The 22671-nt window shown below is 40.9% G+C and overlaps 1 protein-coding gene across 4 annotated transcripts in view; it reads left to right on the forward strand.

Annotated features, from left to right (window-relative positions):
• The window catches only part of LOC118796488 (voltage-dependent R-type calcium channel subunit alpha-1E), a 95913-nt gene that overhangs the window by 27260 nt on the left and 45982 nt on the right, over positions 1-22671 (forward strand). For all 4 annotated transcript variants that reach the window (XM_036555398.1, XM_036555406.1, XM_036555425.1 and 1 more), the window contains 3 exons: positions 13776-13879; positions 14227-14388; positions 16035-16225. In XM_036555398.1, coding sequence (XP_036411291.1) covers positions 13776-13879; positions 14227-14388; positions 16035-16225 — 457 coding nt within the window. The remainder of the gene's footprint in view (positions 1-13775; positions 13880-14226; positions 14389-16034; positions 16226-22671) is intronic.

Consider the following 22671-nt stretch of genomic DNA (forward strand, 5'->3'; position numbering starts at 1 on the left):
AACGATATCATCCATGTATTTTTGTATCAGTCTAATGCTGGGAGCCTCCAGGTCTTTACTGGAATAGTGCTCTGAGACCGTCAAATTGCTACCCCAATTCCCCCCTACCACACTAGAGTAGGAAAAGCCACCAAGCACTCTATCATGATAATTGTACACCAACCCAATAACACTGTGAAACTCTCAGTAGTCTTTTAAAGTAACTGTGGCCCTAACAAACTGCTGTGAAGATAAAACGATGTGAAGAACCCTGGAGGGGGATCCCTGCACAGCACCAGTCAGTAAGAGGTGTGCCTCTCCACAGTTGTTAGAGGCATACAGCAGTCCTAATGATGGAAGATGAGCGCATTTTACTGTACCACATCTGTATGAGTGCCCTGTTGGAAGGAGCAGATTGTTTTCAGTTCTGCCAGGCACAATGGCTTGCTCTCTGGTGGCGTGCTTTTCCTGTGAGAGTACTCCTGCCCTGGTCATGCATTAGTGGACCGCATCTCCATTGAGACCTGCTTTTTGTCCGCCCCACTTTGCTCCATAGTGCGGTTTGCTGAGCTTGAATCCCGGCATGCCCACTCCCTTCACTGCACAACATTCATTCAGAGGCAACCCAACCCATAAGCCACAAACAATTTATTTCATGCCGTCAGTATTTCTGAGGATCCTTTTTCCAGAAGCACATTTCTTGTATTTGCAAATTTCCAGATGAAACCTGAGGCTGTTACCGATGCAGCCAGACAAGCAACAGTGGGATTTATTGCTTGTGTTAAGGCTGGATAACACTGTTTGGTTGTAATTTATCAGAGGAAATGTAGCACACAAGAAACCCAAACACGCAAGTCAGACAAGCTCCTGCCATGCTGAATTGCTGAAAACAAAAATGTTATTTAGGCATGTCTGGTCTGGACATTTTACCTGGTCTCAGAGCTTACATGCTTAATGAGAGAAATTGTCTTCCCAAAATTGTTCAGCATAAAAGCATAACCTACTTTTAATTCCCCTGCCTCTTCTCCCTGTTCCTAAAATGCAGCAGCATCCTGTTTCCCCACCCCCACCCCATGCTATGCTCTGAGGTGTGGAGGAAATTTTCATGTGTTTTCTTTTTGCCTTCACACATATTGATTTCATTTGAATTTTCACACATAAACTTTGAACACAGACAGTGGGCCAAAGAGATAAGTTCTTGACAAGCCTGCTTCGTCAGGCCTCTACAATGGACAAAACTTTCACATCTGAGGGCTATATATTGCACACTGTTCCTGTTTCATGAAAAACAGTAAGTGGCGATTAGTTAAAATCGTAGCTCACATAGGTCATTTCATAGTGTAAAGTCAGGATCTGGAAAGGACGAAACCGTGGTGACCAGGACTCTTTTCTGTTAGAGGCTAATTGGTGTGAGACATTGCAGCTGGTGTTAATTCACTGGGCACTACAGGACCTACTTTATGTAATTGGACTTTAACTCCGCAAAGAATAATGTGATATTTTCATTTGGGCTTGATCACGCAGTGGGGGACCTGCTAGAAGTTCTCAGCCTGAAGTGTGAGCAGGCATGTCATATTATGATGTACAATTTTATGCAAGCTTTTTTTTTTTAAATAGCTAAATCAAATTAACTGAGTAAGTTAATATTTATTACTTCAATCCATATTAATCTGAAGCCTGTTCAAATGCATGAAATCTTTCATTTGGTTATGTAAGCATGAACAGAGTTTTCAGGTATGCAACACATTTTTAAAATCCATAATGTACATCCAGACTGCAAGAAAATTATATAGTGCTACACCACATGAATATTAGTGCAAATCCCACCCCTTTGATTCAGCCTCAGCCTGTAGTGATAAAATATAGCTATTGTTGCCCTTTTATGTAGACAGACAGACAGACAAGTTAAATACAAATGCAAATATAGTACCATGTGGGTGAAAGTAATGAACTACACATAGCAAGGACACAGAGAATTTAAAATGATTAATTGAGTATTAAGGAAATTATCCAAAACTTTGCTTGATAAATTGAATATACTTTGTTGTGCGTTTTTTAATGATTGCCTGATGGCCTTATTCTGTCTTGTGTGTGTGAAATACAATTTCTGCATTACTGTTGTGTGACCTCAGTTTAGTGTCAATGCCTTAGCTATATTACATGAACCAAACGGTTGCTGACTTAATTACCCTGTTTCTATGTCCCAGTGACACAGAGTATTAGAGCAGTATTGAATGAGGTTGAAACTCCCACAGCAGCAAAGAGTACTTTTCAAAGAGAATGGAGTTTCCCCTGCATTTTTCACATCTTGCTATTACTAATTCGCCAGATCAAGTATTTTTGAAGTAATTAGTAATTGAATAGCTAGTGCCATGACAAAGGTACTATATCATAGTGTATGAGTATATACAGCTCTGTTCCATAAGGTATTGCATGTGGTTTTGCACTGTTTTGTCCAGTTTTTAATTATATATTTATTATTCATCTGTTATGGGATTTCTAAGAGTATTCCATATTTTGAATTCAAAGTGTTTTCAACATGTTTGTTTTGTGTTGGTAGACAGTGGTGGGTACATTGTGGCATTTTTTTAAAGAGCAGGGGTATAACCAAAAGGTTGCTGGTTTGATTCCCCGCGGGGGCACTTCTCCTGTACCCTTAGGCAAGGTACTTAACCCAGACTTGCTGCAGTAAATTTCCAGTTGTATAAATGGATGATATGTAAAAACTGTAATCTATGTAAGTCACTCTTGATAAGAACATCTGCTAAATGACAATAATGTAATGTAACAGGGAGTGATTGGTGCAGTGTAGGTTTATCCTGTTTTGAAGTTTTATGGCTTACTGTTCAAAGCTGGACATGTTCTTATTTGTTTGTGAAACTTTACATTTTCATATGAAAAACAAAGGGAGCTGTGGCTGACGAAATGTGCCATCCCCAAACCAAGGACCCTGAAGGGCAGTGTGCATAAGAAACCTTTCAGAAGGGGGAAATAGATAAAGAAAGCAAACAGATGCACAAGGACAAATTGTTTGTTGCTGGTGACCGGGAAAGGCTTCTGCATGTGGCCTGGACGGCCCAGAATCAGTGAGAAGGTCGGGTCCCTCTGAGGTCTTTCCGCAAAACCTGGATCTCTGCACGTTGGCACATGAATACTGCATGGCAGGTCAGACATCCGCCAGGGCTGTGAACGAGGAAGCACATTCCGGTCGAAGATCTGCAGTGGTCTGTGTTATCCGTATCTGCCTTTAGATGTGATCACAGCTGAGCCAGTTGCTCTGCTCTACTACAATATTTGCAGATGCTGATGTAATAAACTTCATAGTGTGCTGCAATACACTGCAGCATTTTAGCCTGTTGAAAATTATCTTCTGCATGGATTTTATTCATCAAAACCCCAGAAACGGCGTGTGAGACAGAGATGAAACGCTCCACTCTTTTCCTACAGTGATTGGTGTGAAGGTGAGGGTTAGGGTTAGTGTTAGGGTTAGGGTTAGGGTTAGGGCTAGGGCTAGGTTTAGGGTTAGGGTCACTCTATTGAAAACAGCCAATGGGAGTGCGCAGTTGGACTGTCATATAGCCTCATTCATAGCAGTGACATTCCAGGCTCACACCTGCACAAAATGGCGGAAAAGTGTTTTTTTTCTGGTAAAAATCATGTAGACTGTGATGCTTTGAGACATAAGACAGTCAGGTTAGCAGGAAGTGGAGGGGGATTCATTTCCTGTGCAGCGTGTTTGCACACCATTAATAAATCAAGCCTTGTCTGATGCAAAAGAGCTCCCTCTCCAGGATTTCCCGGTGTGATAAATGTCACCCCTACCTCATTTGCACCCACCGTTCCCCACCCCATTAAGGACACCGTGCTTCAGCGGGGGCGTGGAATTCCAGTATGGCTGCGCAAAACTGACGGACTCCACTCTTCCACTCTGTGGGAGCTTCAGTAATGGAGCAGACAGGTTTGTGGATTGGGGGGGGTTCCTCAGCACTCTCAGGAGACGAACCACAAGTCCCTTTTAACTCAGCGGGGAGCCATTGTGTTGCAGAGTAGGGGGGGCTGTGGATTAACCCGGCACAGGGTCTCCAATCACGGCTGAAAATGTCAAACGGCGTCGCTTTTCTTTGTGCACCGCAACATTGCGCGGTTACCGTGTGCACTCTTCCTGTCCTGGCCAGGGTGAAAAGGACAGTCCGTAAGACTGAGCCGATCGGGCAGGAGACGGTCCAGCCCTCAGTATTAACCTTTGCTCTATAAAGCCCTGTTACCTTGGCAGCAGAGGCTGAGTGTCTGTGCAACAGATGGAGACAGAGGGATCCTCCCAGCAGGCTGTGTGGAGCTGCTCTGACCTACAGGCGTGCTCCTACCAGCGCACACCAGGGAGGTGGCAGTAACAGCCTTAATACCCCTCACATTTCTGCACTCCTTGTCCAAATTCCAGATCGTCATGGTGCAGCAAAGAAAGATTTTCACGGATGGTTAAACCTGGAGGTGCATTTATTAATCTCCAAACCCAGCTCTGTTAAAGGTGAACACCACAACCACGTATTTAAAAAAAAAAAAAAAACAGACACCACTTGTAGTCATTAACTGTCACTGTAACCTCAGGTATGATATCTGTCTTAGTAAGTCCATGAATGAGCATCTAAGCACGTGGGGCGACCCAAGCTGTGCTGTCTTCACACAGCAGAAGGATGCCAAATCAGAGAGCTGGGCAGCGGTCCAGCTTGAGGCACACTGTGAGAAGCAGTAATGATGTACAGGGTGATGCAAACCCATGTTAGCCACACCATCAGGCCAACATTTACACCACATTGACTGCTTGGGTAGGACTGTTTTGGATTAGTGGCTTATTGGTCTTTTCTGACTGTCTAATTGTGTGTCCTCATTGTAGCGTGCTCACCGGAACAAATGAAAGTCTTCCCCCCTTCTCCTGCATTTGCTGTGTGAATGGGAACAATGATAGGACTGCTGAGTAGCCATTCATTTATGATATATAGTAACTCACAATAAAGATATGTCATGGAGTCATTTTTCAAATATTATGATTGAATTTGCAAAGGAAAGCCACATGCATTTTTTAGATTTTGAGATGGGATTGTCTGCCATAAAAGTACATTTTCAAGTACAAGTCTCACCATAAATTGAAACCATCAGGCCTCCCAGAAGCTTCAGATTCATTTATATGAACACTAACCTCATATTTCAAATTATATGGGCCATATCAATATGTTATTATACAAATATATGTGTTAATCAGCATTCTAAAGCTCTCTTTATTGTATTCATGTTAAATGTGATGTTAATTTTGTTTTCTGCTGATCAGTGTAAGTATCATTGAGCATTGCTGTGGAGTATTTAGATGTTTTTCCCACAACTTCTCTATGGCAGGTGTGTGTGGTTATCAGTTAAGGTGTTCAGAGGTGTTCAATCTATCAACACGTGTAATGATACTCCCATGGCTGCTGAACTATATATGTCAGTCTTCAGGAGTAGGGGGTCTATTGTCACAGGTAATTAAATGTTTGAGATTGTGAGTTGTTGCCTAAACGCTGGGTGATATCAGAAGTGGTCTTGTTTAAATGCAGCAAAGATGTTAGTTAGAAAGATTCCCCCCTTTCCACCGTCTGTCTGTGTCCGTCCGTCTCTCCCCGTCTGTATTGGTTGTGTGACAATTAGCTAAGTGTTTGCTCTTTAGCCAGGATGAATAATTGATTTGATGGTGTTTGAATGATTCATAAGCCATCTGGCACAAAACAGCACGCCAGTATGAGACGGGCCTCCATCAAAGCAGCGTTTCTGTGGAGTGTATTAGGAAAGGACCTGTAATCAGAAAGAACTATATCTAGGGGACCCAGCTTATGTACTGTTTTCCTGTCATATACTTGATGTTGCTGATCAGTGCAGGGGTTTTTGAATGCTTAAGCAAAAAATACAAAATAATCTGTCTTGAAGAAGGTATCTCCACAATAACCTCTTCGAGATTAATTACCACTATAACATAACATTCAAATGCTGGATACATTTTTGCCATGCGTGACCTATAGCACCTGTTTCTATTGAAGATTTCAGTCGCTGTTTCTGGGCTCAGACTCAGGCTTCTGGGCTGTTGTGATTTCAGTTGGGCACCTGCAAGAAGGTTCTGTGCTGAACCAGGGAGGTTTTTTTTTTTTTTTTGCAAAAAAAAAACTAAAGATGTCTTAATGATGGGATTTTAGATGTGGGCTTCCATTGCAGTGTACTGCCAAAATTAAAATATCTCAGTAATTTTTAGATTTTGTCTTACGTTTCTATGTTTAGATACTGTAGCCATGATTACTCCTCAAAGCAGTTGTAAATCCTGAAGAGTAATGGATCAAACAGTCATGATCTAGAGGTAGCAGTGGGATACATTTACAGAATATGCAGTGATACCAATCTGTCAGAGTAGACATTTTTCCTCCTCTGTGTTGCATTGTTTAAGCAGCTTGAATTTTATTATTGGTGCAGTCACCAGGAGTGCATATGGCTTTATTGTGCTGAGGGAAGAGTAATCCCTCAGTGGAGCTCAGAGAGAGAGAGAGAGAGAGAGATGTGAAGAGGCTTCAGTGGCACCATGTGTGTGTGATCTGCCCCAGTAACAAAGGAAACCTCTCTCTCTCTCCCTCTGTCCCTGCAGAGCTCTTATTAGGAGGGCCGTGATTTGTTCTCATAATGTCATAGTATGACTAACCCATGCTTTTGTCAGTGCAGTTACCCCATTGAAAACATTCCATCTTGCTTTCTTATGTGAATATGCCACCAGTGATGAAAGCACTTCTTCACCACATTCTTTTAGTCCCATAGTTATATTTGAACCTGCCTTTTTTGTTTATTCCTAGGAGGGGTGTTTTATTCTTTATTGTTTCAACTGAAACATAACTCTGTCTGCTATCCATGACAAGTCATCAACATGTGTAGTGGTTGTATGAACCAGTTAAAAATAAACATAACTTATAGCAGCAGATTATATTTATTGTATTTTATGTATTTTATGTGTCAGCTAGCTGTTGCAGTGCTAGCTTGAAAGTGTTGTTTTCTGAGACTCTGGCATGGCAAGTAGCTTTTGAACGTAGTTGAACAGATATCTAATTTTGAATGATTTTTCTCTTATGTGGTGAAAGAGCGGAGAAGATGGACACCATTGGGTACATAGCAGTAGATTATAAAACAGTAGTAAATTGCTGTCAATCAACAACATGACCAATTAATTTCAATCGAATGGAACCAACTGAGGTGCTGAAATCGAAAGCAATTAAGTAACTTGTCAGTTTGTGGATTGAAAAGTCGTCTTTATTGGCACTGCGTGAATGAAGCAAGATAATTAACATTTCAGGCATATGGTAGATCTTGTATAAGTGTAATACGCTTAGTGTGTGTTGCAATGTTAGTTGTCCAGCATAAGTTCCAAAAGGGGGCAGAGAAATGAGAAGAGTTCTTAGTAATGACCGAGTGCCCTGAATTTCATGATTCAGACACACTGAGGACAACATCATTGTGGGCATATATATTATATATATGCCCACAACATATATATATATATATATATCTATATATAATGATTTTTTGAGCATTTATAATATAACATAGTTTTAATACAATTTAATACTAAATATTTTAATGCAATGTAATGTGTACTTCATACTCCTGTGGGATGTACACTCTTCACCTGGACATTACCTGAAAGAAGAGAGGAAAGATTGGGATTTAATGATGATGTTAAAAAATAAACGCTCAGGTTTTTTAGAGGAGGTTGCTTTTCGGTCTGTTGAGACTGCTTATGACTTGCTGAATCCAGAGACTTAGCACTCGGGGTAGAGCACATTCCTTGTTGTTATACAACAAGACATCCAAGCAGAGTTATTAGAACACCTAATTTACATTGGCGGTTGCTGGGTTGAGTATTTATTCAGTAATTTTAATAGTCTTTTTTGTCCTCTGATAAAATGAACTACAAGTATTTGTTAGCTGGCACATTGTGAATAGAGTGACAGTGTATTGTCCCGATGAATGCTGTGTGCCGCATTTCTCCCACATAGCAGCGCATGCAAGAACAACATCTGTGTTTAAGGCCAGATGGCTTCACATTGATTTTTAAATCTTTTCTCCTGCCTCCCACTGTGTGCTGTCAGTATTTTGGGCCGCAACATTATGCACCACATTTTTTGCTGGTTTATAGATGTACCAAGCATAGCGTTCTGTTCCCTCCCTCATGTAGAATTCACTTCAACAGAGCGGTTGAAGAAATTGTCATAAATCCCTGTATTGTATCAAGCTCGGTATGAATGTGAGTTGTCTTCTGCATTTGTATTGCAGTTATGAAAGCTGAAAATATGGTCATTTTGCGATATGTGAACCATAATGCAGAGAAACCACAGTGCTGAACAGCTGAGATCCTCTTTCATTCACTCTCAGCTTCACTTCAGCTTCACCACCTGCTCTCTGCATTTGCTGAAGGATCTTCTTGTGCTCCAGATACACAGCAATTGTGCAGTTATGATGTAACCTTACAAGTAATAAATTCACAATTCAGTCATGTAATTGTCTCTTTATGTAACTTTTTTTAGATTGATGTATATTCCAATAGCAGTATTATAAATCTTTGCACAGCTTTGGTGGAGAGTATGAAAACAACAACCAGCAAAAATATCTAAATTTTTCACATGATGGTACTTGGAGCTATTTTCCTCAACAAACTATACCTTGTCCTCTCAGTCATTGCCAGGTATTAAGGAAGTGCAGCTGGATTGGCCTATCATAGTTAACATGGGAATCTACATAAACAGGAAGTCCTTCAAAGTCTGAGTGATGTGCTTGAATTCAGCTCAGCGTGAATTACCCTTGTCTCCATAACAACTAAACTGAAGTAATGACTTCATAGTGACGTGTTGTAGTTTAAAGGGAGGAGCACAGAGGTGTTTAAACTAGACTCATAAATTTAGCAGTTCCACCTCCGTTCCTGCATGGGCACGTCTGCTATTTTAGTACTTGTCTCAAGTCTTAATTAAAAGGAACTGTGCAAGTGTCTTGACACCCCAGATGTGACTAATCTTTGAGACAATATAGCCCCCGTTCTTGTGACAAAAACTCCACACATCAGACACTGCTCGTCATTATAAAACTGTGTTAAAGTGTCAGCGGAGGAAATTAATAATGTCTGATTCTTGCATTGTCTAGTAAAATGCAGAGAGCTGAATAAAATGCCAGCTTCAGCTTGGTGTCCAAAAAAGACTTCAGCAGGAGTACATTGCCATCTGTGGTGAAAGAAGGTGTTAGTCGGGGCATTGTAGTACACTGATTTATTTAGCACTTTGCTCCTTAGTAAGGGACAGGGCTTCTAGGAGGCTTCTGGTTCTCTTAAATTGCAGTATAAACAGTGTTTTTTTCCCTACAGCCACTCTCATACAGTGTGCAGCTGACCCAGCTAACATCAGCACTGTCATTAAAAAGAAATGGGGATGAAAAATGACCCTAAAGAAATGAGACCTCTGAGCTGCTTCCCCTTATATATTCTCTTCAGGGACACGCCCTCAGTGGTGACACCTCTGACACCTCTGCCTCCCGTTCTCCTCCTCCTTCCTCCCCCTCCTTCTCTTTTGCCATACCCTCAGCTTTCCTCCCTTCATTTCATCTGAACTTGAGTGTTACGTAACGGCACATGCTCCATCTCACAACAGCAACAACAAAAAAGGAACACCCTGCACTAATACCAACGCCAAGACATTTTTTCTGATGTGTTGTTCATGAATTAATTCATTAGGAAGTTCTTGCCAGGCCATCTCTTTCTGAATAGGTGCGTGAGCAGTGGAGACACAGTTCATTACAGCGATTCTGTTAGTTCTGCTCTCCCTCAGCGTGCTCTGTGTTTGGAGATGATGGAGAGGTATGAGACAACATCCTGTGTTTCGTCACCACGCTGAGAGTGCAGCTCTGTACTAATGACCGAGAGGGAGAGCAGCTGCCCTGTCTGCTGCGGGCGCACTGACATTCTGCCTGCATTATTCAATATTCTGTGTGGTATCCGCCTCACCGCTGGTACTGAAAAGTCCTGGGTCATTGTTACGCGCCACCGGGAATAGATATTTTTCCTTTTGCGCTGACTTTGTCTGCAGAGCACTTTAGGCTGGAGCAGAAAAATTGCCATGTGACTTGCACAATTATAAAGCTCCTCTGGTCAAATTGGTTCAATGATAGCACAGTGTTTTAAGTATTATGGTTCATTCAGTATATAACTGGATACACTTTGTGTATGTCCAGTCTGGCATAGCCTGGTTGATCATGTTGATTCCTACCTACCAATATCTTATCAAATCATATCTTCCTGTGAGTTTTGCTATATTACTATTATCAACTATGTGTTGCTTCTCTATGTTCAGATGCTGAATTTGACATTAAAACTGTCCCAGGGGATGGGCAATCCCTCTTTTTTCTGTGACAGTCTGTTTGAGAGCAGGAGTCTACCAGGCACACAACAACAGGCTACTTTCATGTCTGGAGAGAAGGGGGTGATGGACAGAAATTAATGAGGGGAAAACAGCTCAAGGGGTAACTAGAGGTCACCTTCCTCTCTTCCTGTGTTGGAGCGAATGAAACTGGTGTTGGGAGGGGGGGGGGGGATCAGAGAACGAGTGACAAACAGTGGTCGGCGCATCAGGTGTGTGCAGTGCATCATCAGTCCACCAAAGTAGCAGGGGCTGGGGGGGGCTCACAAAATAAATGAGCGCAACTCATACATCTCTCTCACCTTGCTGCAGCGCATCTCAAATTAGATTTCCGCCTAATAGGAGGCACATCAAGTAAAGGACAACATTTGCATTTTATAATGAGCAACTCCACACATGTTCCATATCCAGTTGGTCCCTTATTTAAAGTCTGTGGACTGTACCATTCTCATTCTCACAGGGGGTGGGGCTTTCATAACCCTCATCCTTCAGCTTCCTTAAACACCATTTTTATCACTCCTTTAATTTGAAACAGAGATTTGCATTCTGTACAGATTTGGGAAGTGGATTATTCATTGCCAGGTAATCACTGTTATTAGTGCCATTAGTCCCAGTGTTACTATTGCTCTGATTGTGCACCCAATAGCTGTTGTTATTATTATGTGTAAGTAATGCCTGCTGAAGAGGTTGTCTTTTCTATAGTATTGATTATCATTACCCCGCCCTCCAGCTTCAACTGTGAGTCTAATTTAATCTGTGCCTCGTCATCTCTCCGCACATGTGACTGGTGCACAAGCATGCCTGTGGGGTTCATTTGTCATCAGAGGGATTTCAGATACAGTTTCTTACAGTTGCTGTGTACAGAAAGCTACATTGGCTCAAATATGCAAACATGAAAAATATGAAGGTTACATATATTTCCAAGCAAAGTAATTAAAAGTATTAAAATGTTAAACTGAGCAACACAGTTAAAAATTATAACAATAAAGGAATTTGCAATAACTACAAAGCTTCCTGGCAGAAAATAATAGGTATATAGCATTTTTTTTCATATTTTAATTAGATGTATGAATTGTTGTATCATATTATTAAATCATATTTTCAGTCTTTTTCACTTCCAATATTATTCATCTTAATATTAATCAGGCTTGCAATTTTGGGCCACCATAGTCACCACACCTAAAGTCAACTGTGAGGACACAACAATGCTAAAAAGTTAGACAAATACGCAGACAAAAGCACAAGGTTGGGGTAGAAACCGTATCCTGGAAAGTTTATGATGGGCCACTTGTATTCATTAAACCAAAGAGACTATGTGATGAATAAATTACTCCCGCACTATGACAGCAACAATCTTTTTTTCTGTTGTTCATGTGGAGCAGAAGGCTCTGCAAACCTGGCTGAAACATGTGGTGTTAAACTAGTTTTCCCATAATTTCCTGTCCCCTTGGAGATATGTAGGATAGGATAGGATCCTAGGATACAGTGCTAATACTTTGTGTTATACAATACTGCACACACTGTGGCCTTGAAGGAGCTGCAGCCTTGCTCTTGTCATCTCCCACGCACCCAAAGCAAGGCCTCGTCTGCTCTCTTTCTTCCTCTTGCTGTCAGCTGTCTGCTGTATGTTAGGAGTGGGGTCCACCCCTTCCCTCCATCTGTCAGTACCCCCTTTGGGTGCAGGTGTAAGTCTCTGCTACAGGGTAAAAAAAAGAACCCTGACCCTGTGTGCTGCCTCCCTGTTGGTTTCAGCTCTCAGAGATTTTGATCTGTAATGAATGTCCCCTTATTTTGTTCAGTTAAAAATGTCAAACATGTTTGGATTTGTTTGTATGAAACATCTGAAGCATAATTCTTATCATCATACAGCATCATTCATCTTTCCTATTTGGTAGTACTATGTCTCTCCATCATAAAAAAAACTTTTGGATAGGTCTACCAATAAGTAATTATTATTGGTCCAATGTAAATCCTTCCGGGGTGCTAAGGAAAGCCATTCAAGACTTATGTGTACATGTGTAGTTTATGAGTATATTTTAGGTTATTTTGTGCTGTAGCATATGAAAGATTTTTGATTTTTTTTTTTGCTCAGAAACCTTGAATCCTCAATGTTATTGAGGTAATTCACCATTTCACATATTTAAATAGCTACAATGTGTTCACTATTATCAATAAAAATGTCTTGTACATCTCATCATGAAGAAAATGGTAGTAATGATGTGTGAAGAGTTGAACTGCAGTTTTGGAGGAGTGAGTATTTTAAGGAGCAGAATTTAACTGACTGTATGAGTTTCGCACTCATAAAAAATGTACTGATGTACAAATGAACCAAATTGCTTTGAGTTGCTTCCATATGCATCTACGTATGCTACTGCAATTATCGTCCATGTGCCTAAATTCCACAGTTTTTGGCACTGAGTGTTATTATTTATGCAAATGCCAGCCAAATGAATGAATACAGCAGTAGCACTTCTCTCACTGAATCATGGATGTCAGGCACACTGCGATATGTAAGTGGTATAGAGAACAACTTGACACAGAGTGAACTGGGATATTAAGCAAAGAGATATTAACCTCCTTGATTTGTATACAGTATCTGACAGTTAGTGTGGGTGGATGTACTGGTGTACATTCTCTACAGAGTGCTTCAGCTGTCTGCTGTTTGTGATTGTGTAAGCTTTATTCCTTAGCTGTCACAATGTTCTGTCTTACAGGATTGCCAGAACAGCATAGCAAATTGAATTATTTGCTGGAGTGATTGAACAGCTCTGTTTATTATTATTATTTTTTTGTCCTGACTGTTTAGGAAGTTTTATACCTGAAGCTCGCGTTCAAACAACCAAACAGCTAATTTGAAGGAAAACCGCAAAGCAAATGAGAAATTACAGTCAAGACAATTGGCGTCATGACTATTTCTGAGTTTTGGCAACGTAGAGTATACGGCACAGATGATAATGAGGCAGAGGGAGAGAAATGGCATCTAACTCAATGTGATAATCACATGGGTAAACAGTGTAATGAGACACATCTGCTCTGTGTGTGCTGTGGTGGCGCTCTGTCTGGTAAGTGCTGCCTGACAGCTATGATGAACAAAGCCCAGTTCCTCCCGCAGGCGTCCGCACGGGAACCAATCAATTAGCGTCCTGTCCTGCAAACCGATGAGCTAAATCGCAAACCAGAGAACTGGAGAACGCGTGGATTGGATCTTTACCTTAGGTTCTGCTGTTAATGCGTCTTTAACTTTATAACAGCACGGTGCTCGCTGAAGTGCACGGATGGAGTGAAGTTGTAAATGACTGAATGCCCCACTGTGCCCATGTCCTCTATTTGTGTCCACAGGATTCTGGCCACGGCAGGAGCTCTCATGAAGATCCCGGTGGACCTGCGGACCCTGAGGGCGGTGCGAGTGCTGAGACCCCTAAAGCTGGTCTCGGGGATTCCCAGTAAGCATCTTAAAATGGGAGGCCTCCTGCAGTCGCCTGTGACACAGTGTCCACACTCCTGGAATATGAATCAATGTGCCTCTCTGGTCTGAAGCCCAAAGCGCTTGCTCTCTGGTTCTGAGAAGATCCAAGTTTATAAATTGAGAAAAAAATGTAAAATAACCTTTGGTCTGCATGTAGTTATGTTCTATAAAATATATGTTATTGTCTTTAAGGTACGGTCCATCCTTAAACATGTAGTGTCTTGCGCATGACACCACTCTGTCAGGTCAGCTGAAAGTGTCTGTTGTTGAAGAATGTGCGATGTTGCAGTGTGCCTAAAATGCACCTGGTGTGTTTGCGCCTAGGCCTGCAGATAGTGCTGAAGTCCATTATGAAGGCCATGGTGCCCCTGCTGCAGATCGGTCTGCTGCTCTTCTTCGCCATCCTCATGTTCGCTATCATCGGCCTGGAGTTCTACAGTGGGAAGCTCCATCGCACCTGCGAGCCCAATGCAAGCATCCCTTATGGTGAGTGAGAGGGAGAGAGGGCTTGAGCTCTAACACTGAATTAACACAGTCCTTAACGCAGTACATAGGAAACATTGTTTTATTACAATTACTTATTGTTATTACTAAAATAACAGCCGGAATATAGTCACATTCCACTTGAGACTGAGTGTGATCGACTTCACCCATTTATTGTTTGGTAAAATGTGAGCATCATTATTCTGTAAGATGATGGAGTGGTTGAGATTTCAACTTGCTTCAGATATTAAAATGTTTGAAAATATTCCTACCTTTTCTCATTGTCTCTCTTTGAAAATACATACTAGTCATTTCTATTGTATATGACCTGTATTACATCTTTGTGTTCCTTGGGCTGGCTGTACAGTGCACATAATTTACATTACATGTCCCGTCAAGATGTTTTGGTTTACCCACAGTCTACACTGTGCCTGCATACATGTAATCCCTGAATGGCTTTTTTCAGAGGAACTTTTTCCACAGAAGTAAGCAGGTTATGCAAACATTCTTTGTGTGTTTTCTTATTGTTTTATACTGGATGTTATGTTCAATGGCCTTTGCTGACAACAGCCCTTCATGCCCCAGCACACATGAAGCTTTTACAGTACTGTGCATGGCTGCACCTGTTAGGTTAATCCAAGCAAACATTACAAGATATGAACATATATGAACAATGTAAACTTTAGAAGTGGCTATGTAATTAAACTGAGCAATAGAGCTGAGTAGACAAAAAAGCATTGTATTGAGGCCATCTGATCATTCAACAGATGAATAGACAGACAGATGAGTCAAAGGAAAGGTACAGAAAGCATTTGCATTTCAGGAAAAAAGGTTATCCATGGAATCTTTCAGGTGAAGGAAACTGAATCATCGCAGATATGATAATGAATTGAGCAAGCTTACCACAAGTCACCTCAGATATGTTGAGATTATGAATATCTTCATGCTGTCCTGTGCCTGACACACAGCACCTCACAATGCTGTGCCATATGATGTCCATGAAACAATTCTCTTTTGTAATGGTGTGTGGCTGGGATTTCTTATGTTTATTCAAATTATGTTTTCCATCTATTATTGCATGAGTCATTGGAGGTTTTGGAGCTTTGAATATTTTAATATTGAATATTTTAGTGTCAAAAGGAAAAATTAATCACCCTTGTTATTAAGTTCCAAAGGTGTTATTATGTCCTGATCCTGAAGCATGTGTGTGTCAACATGCTGTGCCGTTGTACAGAAAAGTTTGACTGACTGTATTCATTGTCTGAAAAAAGAATCATTGGAGCATAATAAGTGTCCATGTTCTGTTTTTTTTTTTTATTTGTTTGACTTTTTGGAAGGGAGTTGTTTTTTCCAGATAATGTGTTATCTGCAAAAATCTGAGTAAGAAAAAATCATTATGTCTTAAATACCTGGATTTGAATTGAAATCTACAGTTCTCCTGTCTTGTAGTTATAATACCACATTTTTAGTGCCATTGATCCTTTTGTTATCTGTATTTGAAGGTCATTTAACATTATTGGTAACAGTAGCAATGGTTTGTAAGTAAAACACAGCTCAAATACTCAAAAACTATACCAGAAGTATGGTGATGGCAAATTTAAGGACGCAACAACCTGAAGAAGCCGCTTTTCTCTCTTGCTTTGTTCCAGAGAGCAGGTCACTCGACGAGTCGGAGTACAGTTTCCCGTGCGGGTCAAGGGAGTGTCCTCAGAATTACAGCTGCGCGGGCCCCTGGATCGGGCCCAATGACGGGATCACCCAATTCGACAACATCCTGTTCGCCGTGCTGACCGTCTTCCAATGCATCACCATGGAAGGCTGGACCAACGTGCTCTACAATGTGAGTTCCCTTTCCTGTTTCCTTGAAACACAGTAATGGGGATTAACAGGGAAACACAGATAAATGTCATGCGTTACAGCATGGGGTGAATAGCGCTGGTTTGTTGGGCATGTTTTGGCCTTCTCAGGTCTCGGCTGAAATTTGGTCCAAAGAAGAATGGAGACTGTCACACCCCAGTGTCATATGTCTAGTGAGGGATGATATGAGCCCTCAAACCTGCTGCAGGATCACAGACACCTACGACAACAGCAAATAATACTATATCAGTTAAATTTAAGTACTTAGTTGGAATTGAATATAATGAATTGTATTTATGTAGCATCTTTTATCCCTTTTCAAGGATCTAAAAACACATCTAAAAACTCCTCCACCACTTCCAAACATATTGACCTTGTATGTATTTATAAAATAGAACAAAAGTGCAGTTTTACTTCCCTGGACTTTGCTGCCTTTCAGACATTATTTATTGTTGCTATGGATTCATATGAATGAAATATGAAAAGGGTATGCTGTAAAAATCTCAATGAGAGGCTTTTGGAGTCTAAGGTGAAGAAATCTTGATAATCTTGATTTGTGTGTGTTCATGCGTGTGTGTATGTGTGTGTGTGTGTGTGTGTGTGTGTGTGTGTGTGTTAATATTGTATGTCTAGACATAAGCCTGGCAATAAAGCTTTGCCTCCTGTTGAATGAAAAATACACCAATTTTCAGAAGGCTGGAAGTGTTCCACTTGCAGCTCAATGATATCAGTCTAACATTTTCTCCTCTCTTTGTCTTTGTGGTGAGGGATGCTGAACGCTTTCATTACATTTCATAATGACATTTTTTCCTGCAAAAATTCAGGAAATTATTCATTATAGGAAACAGAAAATCATTTTGGGGTTTATAGTTTTAGGCTTCCAGTTCCAGATTTTTTAGACTAATGTTTTGCTTGGCTTCAGTGTATTGAATTAAAAATCATAGTACATGGTATATTAGCTCAATGTAATTATACAAAGTACATAAATATGTTAAGTTGCAATGTATAATATATTGTCACGCCAAATTTATGTGCATGCTGCTACCTATTGCTTCAAAACATAGCAGCATTTCACCATGAGCTTTCAAAGGTTTAAAACATACAGTCTGTACAATCTCTTAAAGCTTTATTAGTTCCTTGACAATGAGGGGCATCATAAATAAAAAGTAATTATCCCCTGTGAACAAGTCAAATGTAAAAATTGTCATGCATTACACAGCACAGTGTCCTTGTATCAGGTGACAGTTATGCTCTGTAATTAGCTCCACCGAAAAAACCATGGAGTGAGAGTAGATATTTTACTGCATTACCCCTGTAGGATATATTTCATCCCTGCAAAAATACCATCTGCTGCCTATGTAACATAATACATTTTAACTTTGTCACTTTACAAACACAGTTGCATCCATTCTGCAATTTGCAATTGTTGTTTTAAGGCTGCAGAAATGTGAAATATGCCACATCTTATTGTCAGCTACAGTCATGATTTGCAGTATGCAGACACAATATGCAGTTGCCTTCAGAATTAACCAAGAGTTTTTGTGTGTGAAAATGAATTCATTCAGGTTAAGTTGTGCAGAGAACAGAGCTCCTTCTGCTAAATCCCTGAAACAACTGTGCAGGTGCACCTGAAGCCTTCTGATTAGATTCTCAGAATCCTGCATTAAATGCCAATTCTGGTGTATGAAGGCTATCATTTAGCTCAAATTACACTAACGAAATGATCCAACTAGGATGAAGATGATCTCATCTTCCGATGAGATATCCGTCCGGCGCGCCTCCATCCTGTTCATTTCTGTGCTCATATAAGCTGTTTTTATTTTTCCCAGATGTAATGGTGATGGTGTCCTTATTTCAGAGCTACAGTTTCTTTGGCATAGCATATTGGATTTGCATTTACCTTCAGGCTGTCTGAAGGGTATCTCAATGGATCAGTGGCACCAGGTGATATGCTATTATTCTATATGAATTTTACAAATCAGAATATTACAAGCAGAACTTCCCAGTTTGGCAAGTGTGTCAACAGATACCTTTGAGCCTGGCAGGAAAGGCCCCTCCCAGGAAAGTCACCAAAATTGAGACAAGCCAGCATTCTGACTGTAAATTACAATCAGTGGTAGATAAAAGGTTTATTCAGTCTCGGCCTTTATTAGGCTTCATTACATTTTTCTATGCAAATTTTCCATGGAAATTTTATCTTTGCAACTTTGGGAACATATCTTCTTTATTATTCTCTCACACAGGAGCACACTGTATTCTCAGTTTGGATCAGGCTAACATTAAAATGATTAATACATGGTGATTCCTGATTTTTAAACAATTCCTTTATTGCTGGATCATAGATTGCTCATAGAAAAAATGGGTCCTGACTTCTGACATTGTGGATAAGAAATTTAGCTACCCTGTAACAATAATGGATCATCAATGTACAAATCATACTTTCATAACATGCATACAAGGAAAACGAAAGCTCCCAGCTATTGACTTGCAACTGCTATTCAACTCAGGGGCAAGTGCTCTCGTGGGTAGGGCAATTTGTTGATTGTACATGTGAAAACGTGTTAAATAATCTATATATGACATTGTGATGTTATTTGTCAAATGTTTATCAAGTTTATTGAGCAATATAGAGAGTGGCTTCTCAGGGTACAGTTTGATATTCATAAATGCTAACCAATGCAAGTTACAGGATGTATTGTAGATAACTAAGTACTATATTTGTATGCATTGTATCATGGAATACACACCTGGATATATCAGCACATGCTGTTGACATTCTGAGGAGGTTACAGATAGATGATATTGTTTTTTCAATAGGGTTATCATATCTAGGCAAATACAAAGTTTGATGCAAAAAAGAATAAAAGGCACAGAGGGAAAAGTGTGTCAGTGTGCAAAAAAAAAAACGATGAATTCCCGCAAATTCCCAAAAATTCCCATTAATTCCCATAAATTCCCGGTAATTCACAAGGAAAATTCCCCATTTAAAAAATTTGCGGCCCTAGCCTTTTATGGCTGATGTCACTCTTCTTTTGTTATGAATATCAGTATGACAATCCTCTAGAGCTGGTGCTATATTGCAGTAATTTCTATTTCAAGCCATACATGAACAGTGGGAGCAATTCCCTAACCCGATCATGTGCCAGCCCGTTTCAAACAAACTTAATCACATTCCTTTCTGCTGCAAGCCAAATCAATTTTCATTATTAATATTTCTTTTTCTTTCCCTTGGTTTTCAGCTCCCCTGTGATTTTCTGTTTGTGTTGGAGGAATACTGTACCGGCAGTGCAGAACAGAAGATTTGTTGGGCTGTGATTATTCGGTGTTGAGGCAGAGCTGTTTGACAGGGGAGCTGTGGGAAAGTCAGTGGAAATGAGGAGGTTTGCGCTCGAAAATAAGCAATTTGAAGAGACAAAGCGGTGTGTGTGCGATCTCTGCGGTTTGGGGTGGCCTGCATTGTTTAATAATAATAGCATTCTCAAACAAGCAGGTGTATGACGTAAAATAAAAAATTATCTGCTGGAACAGGAGTAACTGTTGTGAAAATGTTTGGGCCAGAGTCAAGGCTACTGTAAGGTGCATTCTGTGTCTGCATCTTGTCAGATATTACAGACTTGCTGATTTTATAGCTGTGTTGAGTTCATAAAAATAGGAGTCATTTTAGTCTGAGCTCAAATCTATTGCACACTGGTGTAGGTTGGTGTCATGATTCAAATCTCAAACCTTTATTAATTTATTAAGATAAATGAATTTAGACAAAGCACAGCTGCTGTGGAGTGTATGCATAATTACCAGGGCAGGATATCTGTTTTCCATTTGTTTTATAGTTAGGCCTGGCAGCTTCGGTTCAGGCTGAATAGAACAAACAGGACAAATAGCAAGCAAGTAAGAAATACAATATGTTGAGCCAACAGTGGAGACTGAAGGACATTAATGCAGTTGTCAATTATTGTAAGATTTGCAGTGTCTGCACACAGAGCTGGGCACAGACACCTGGTAAATCAGGGCCGTGCAATTTACTCATCTGAAAACACACGGAGAGCATGCTTCAGCAGATAGGAAGAACTGAAGGGATTGGGAGTGATGAAATATATCAATGTGATGGATTTTTTTTTTTTGAAAGATGAAGCGATGCCACAAGAGGAAGGGACATTATGTGTGTGTGGCACTGCTGCTGTTCTGATCAAAAAGATATCCAGATGTCAGAGAATACTCTTAATAATATTATTTGTTTAATTATCTGTCGTCCTCCCCCCCCCCGTGATACCTGGAGTATTCCCTATGGCATCTTACTTACTGTTCATTAGTGTCCTCAAACAGTGTTTTACTGAACAGCAAGCAAATGAACAATGAGCTGAGCCTGTTTGCTGGCCTTTTCAAAGCACAGGATATTTTCATTTTCAGTTGATGAGATGTAGGTTCAGCTGCTCCACCTCTTGTCTGTCCAGGACTGATGGATCACTCTGATGTTTCATATAGAGTAGCACAGAGACTGGCAAAGCTCATGCATTACTGCTGCCTTCCTGCTGCCTGTAATTTTACAGTCTCCTCTTTGGTTCAGTGACCCCAGTCATTTTTTTGTTGTTGATGTTGTTCTTGCAAAGCTGCTGAACTAATTGGAGTTTGAACACACATGTTGAACTAATTAGTGTTATTGGTACAAGTTTTCCGGCTCTGCAACACTGTTGTGAAACATTTGTCTTTCAGAAATAAACCCTTGTATAATTTCTGCCTGAAATTGTTTCAATCCTTTGTTCTTCCAGGAAAAAGGATGTGTGTGAGCAAAGCATGCAGGTTTTTTGTTTTGATAGAATGTAAAACAGGTAAACCTCCACTTTCTCTGACTTCCATTTTATATTCTTTAATTGGATGTCCTTTTATTATCATTCTACACAGAAATATTGAACCTGGGTGGTTCTGGGATTTATTCGCTGCTCACATAGCACATAACCGATGCATGTCTTGTCTGTTTGGAGATGGTGAGCACAGATATGTTTTTATATTAAAATTGTACAGATTTCCTGGTTCTGTTCCAGATTTCTGTCAGCTCCCTGTCCGTTGTGTGTGTGTGTGTGTGTGTGTGCTTTTGGCGCAGTAGCTGAGAGGCGGACAGAAGAGTCGAGCTGAGGGCTGCTGCTCCACTCAGCTTCCACTGCAATCGGGAGTGGAGAGGTGTCAGCTGCCCCCTCTTCTGGACTCATTACAGGGCGTTGTTCAGCTTAATAGCTTGTTAAAAGACTACAGCGTCTGAATGGTGCAGGCTGATGAAGGACAGATAGGAGTCAACCCACTTGGTGTTATGCGTTTTTGTGAAGGATCCCAGTGAATGATCTGTGACGCTATGATTATGCCATTTGCACTAAATGCCCATTCCCAATGTTCCTCTGAGCCCCCATGGTCAATCAGACACCATCTACACTCCCTTGCGCTCAGAGGGTGAGTTGCTTTCGGGCACCAGAACAGAAGGCCATATCCCCACTGACTCATGTCTTAGATTCATCTCAGTTGGGCTTTTCTGTCCAAGCCATCTGGAGGATGCCTTTCCCTCGTTGTCAGGCTTCCACGGCTGCCAGATGCGGTATGGCTTCAAAGTACGACACCCCGGCATCCAACGCGCGGACATTCGATGTGTAGGTGAAGACAGATGCTCGGTGTTGAAACTAAGTATAGATGCGATGTGTGGGAAAGTATATTCCTGGAAATGCTGAACTTGCCTTGGATTTAGATTCACACCTACAGTGTGCCAGCAGAGGATCTTGAGCTTGAAATGGGGGGAGCAGTAAGTGAAGCCCTCTAACTGCTAAACACCCTGAACCTTCCTTTGCTCTCAACCGCATTTAATTCTGTGTCATTGGAAACTTTCATGAACATTTCACAGTCAATATTTTAATGATTACAAAAAGACTGGTAAAGAGTTGAGATGATCTGGGGCAGCACGGAGGCTCAGCGGTTAGCTCTGTTGCCACTGTTGAATCCCGGCTGTCCCAGGTCCTTTCTGTGTGGAGTTTGCATGTTCTTCCCATGTCTACGTGGGTTTCCGCCGGGCGCTCCGGTTTCCTCCCACCATCAATAGACATGCATGTTTAGGGTTAATACTCCTGTCAGTGCCCCTGACCAAGGCACTGGCAAAAGAACTGGAGTTGGTCTCTGGGCGCTGCATTGCGGCTGCCCACTGCTCTTAGCTCCTGGTGTGTGTGTGTGTGTGTACCCCTGGTGGGCTCCTGGTGTGTGTGTGCTTACTGCTCACTGTGTGTGTAGGATGGGTCAAATGCAGAGGACGAATTTCCCCACGAGGGATCAATAAAGTATACGATTACAACAATGTCTTTCATTTAATGAAAATTGTTTTATCTTATCCCAGCTGTTTGTCATGATTAAAGTCTTTTACTGTGGAATAAGGGTAAGGCTACAAAAATGGAGTTAATCATG

This window comes from Megalops cyprinoides, chromosome 2 (assembly GCF_013368585.1).
Source record: "Megalops cyprinoides isolate fMegCyp1 chromosome 2, fMegCyp1.pri, whole genome shotgun sequence".
Lineage (NCBI taxonomy): Eukaryota > Metazoa > Chordata > Actinopteri > Elopiformes > Megalopidae > Megalops > Megalops cyprinoides.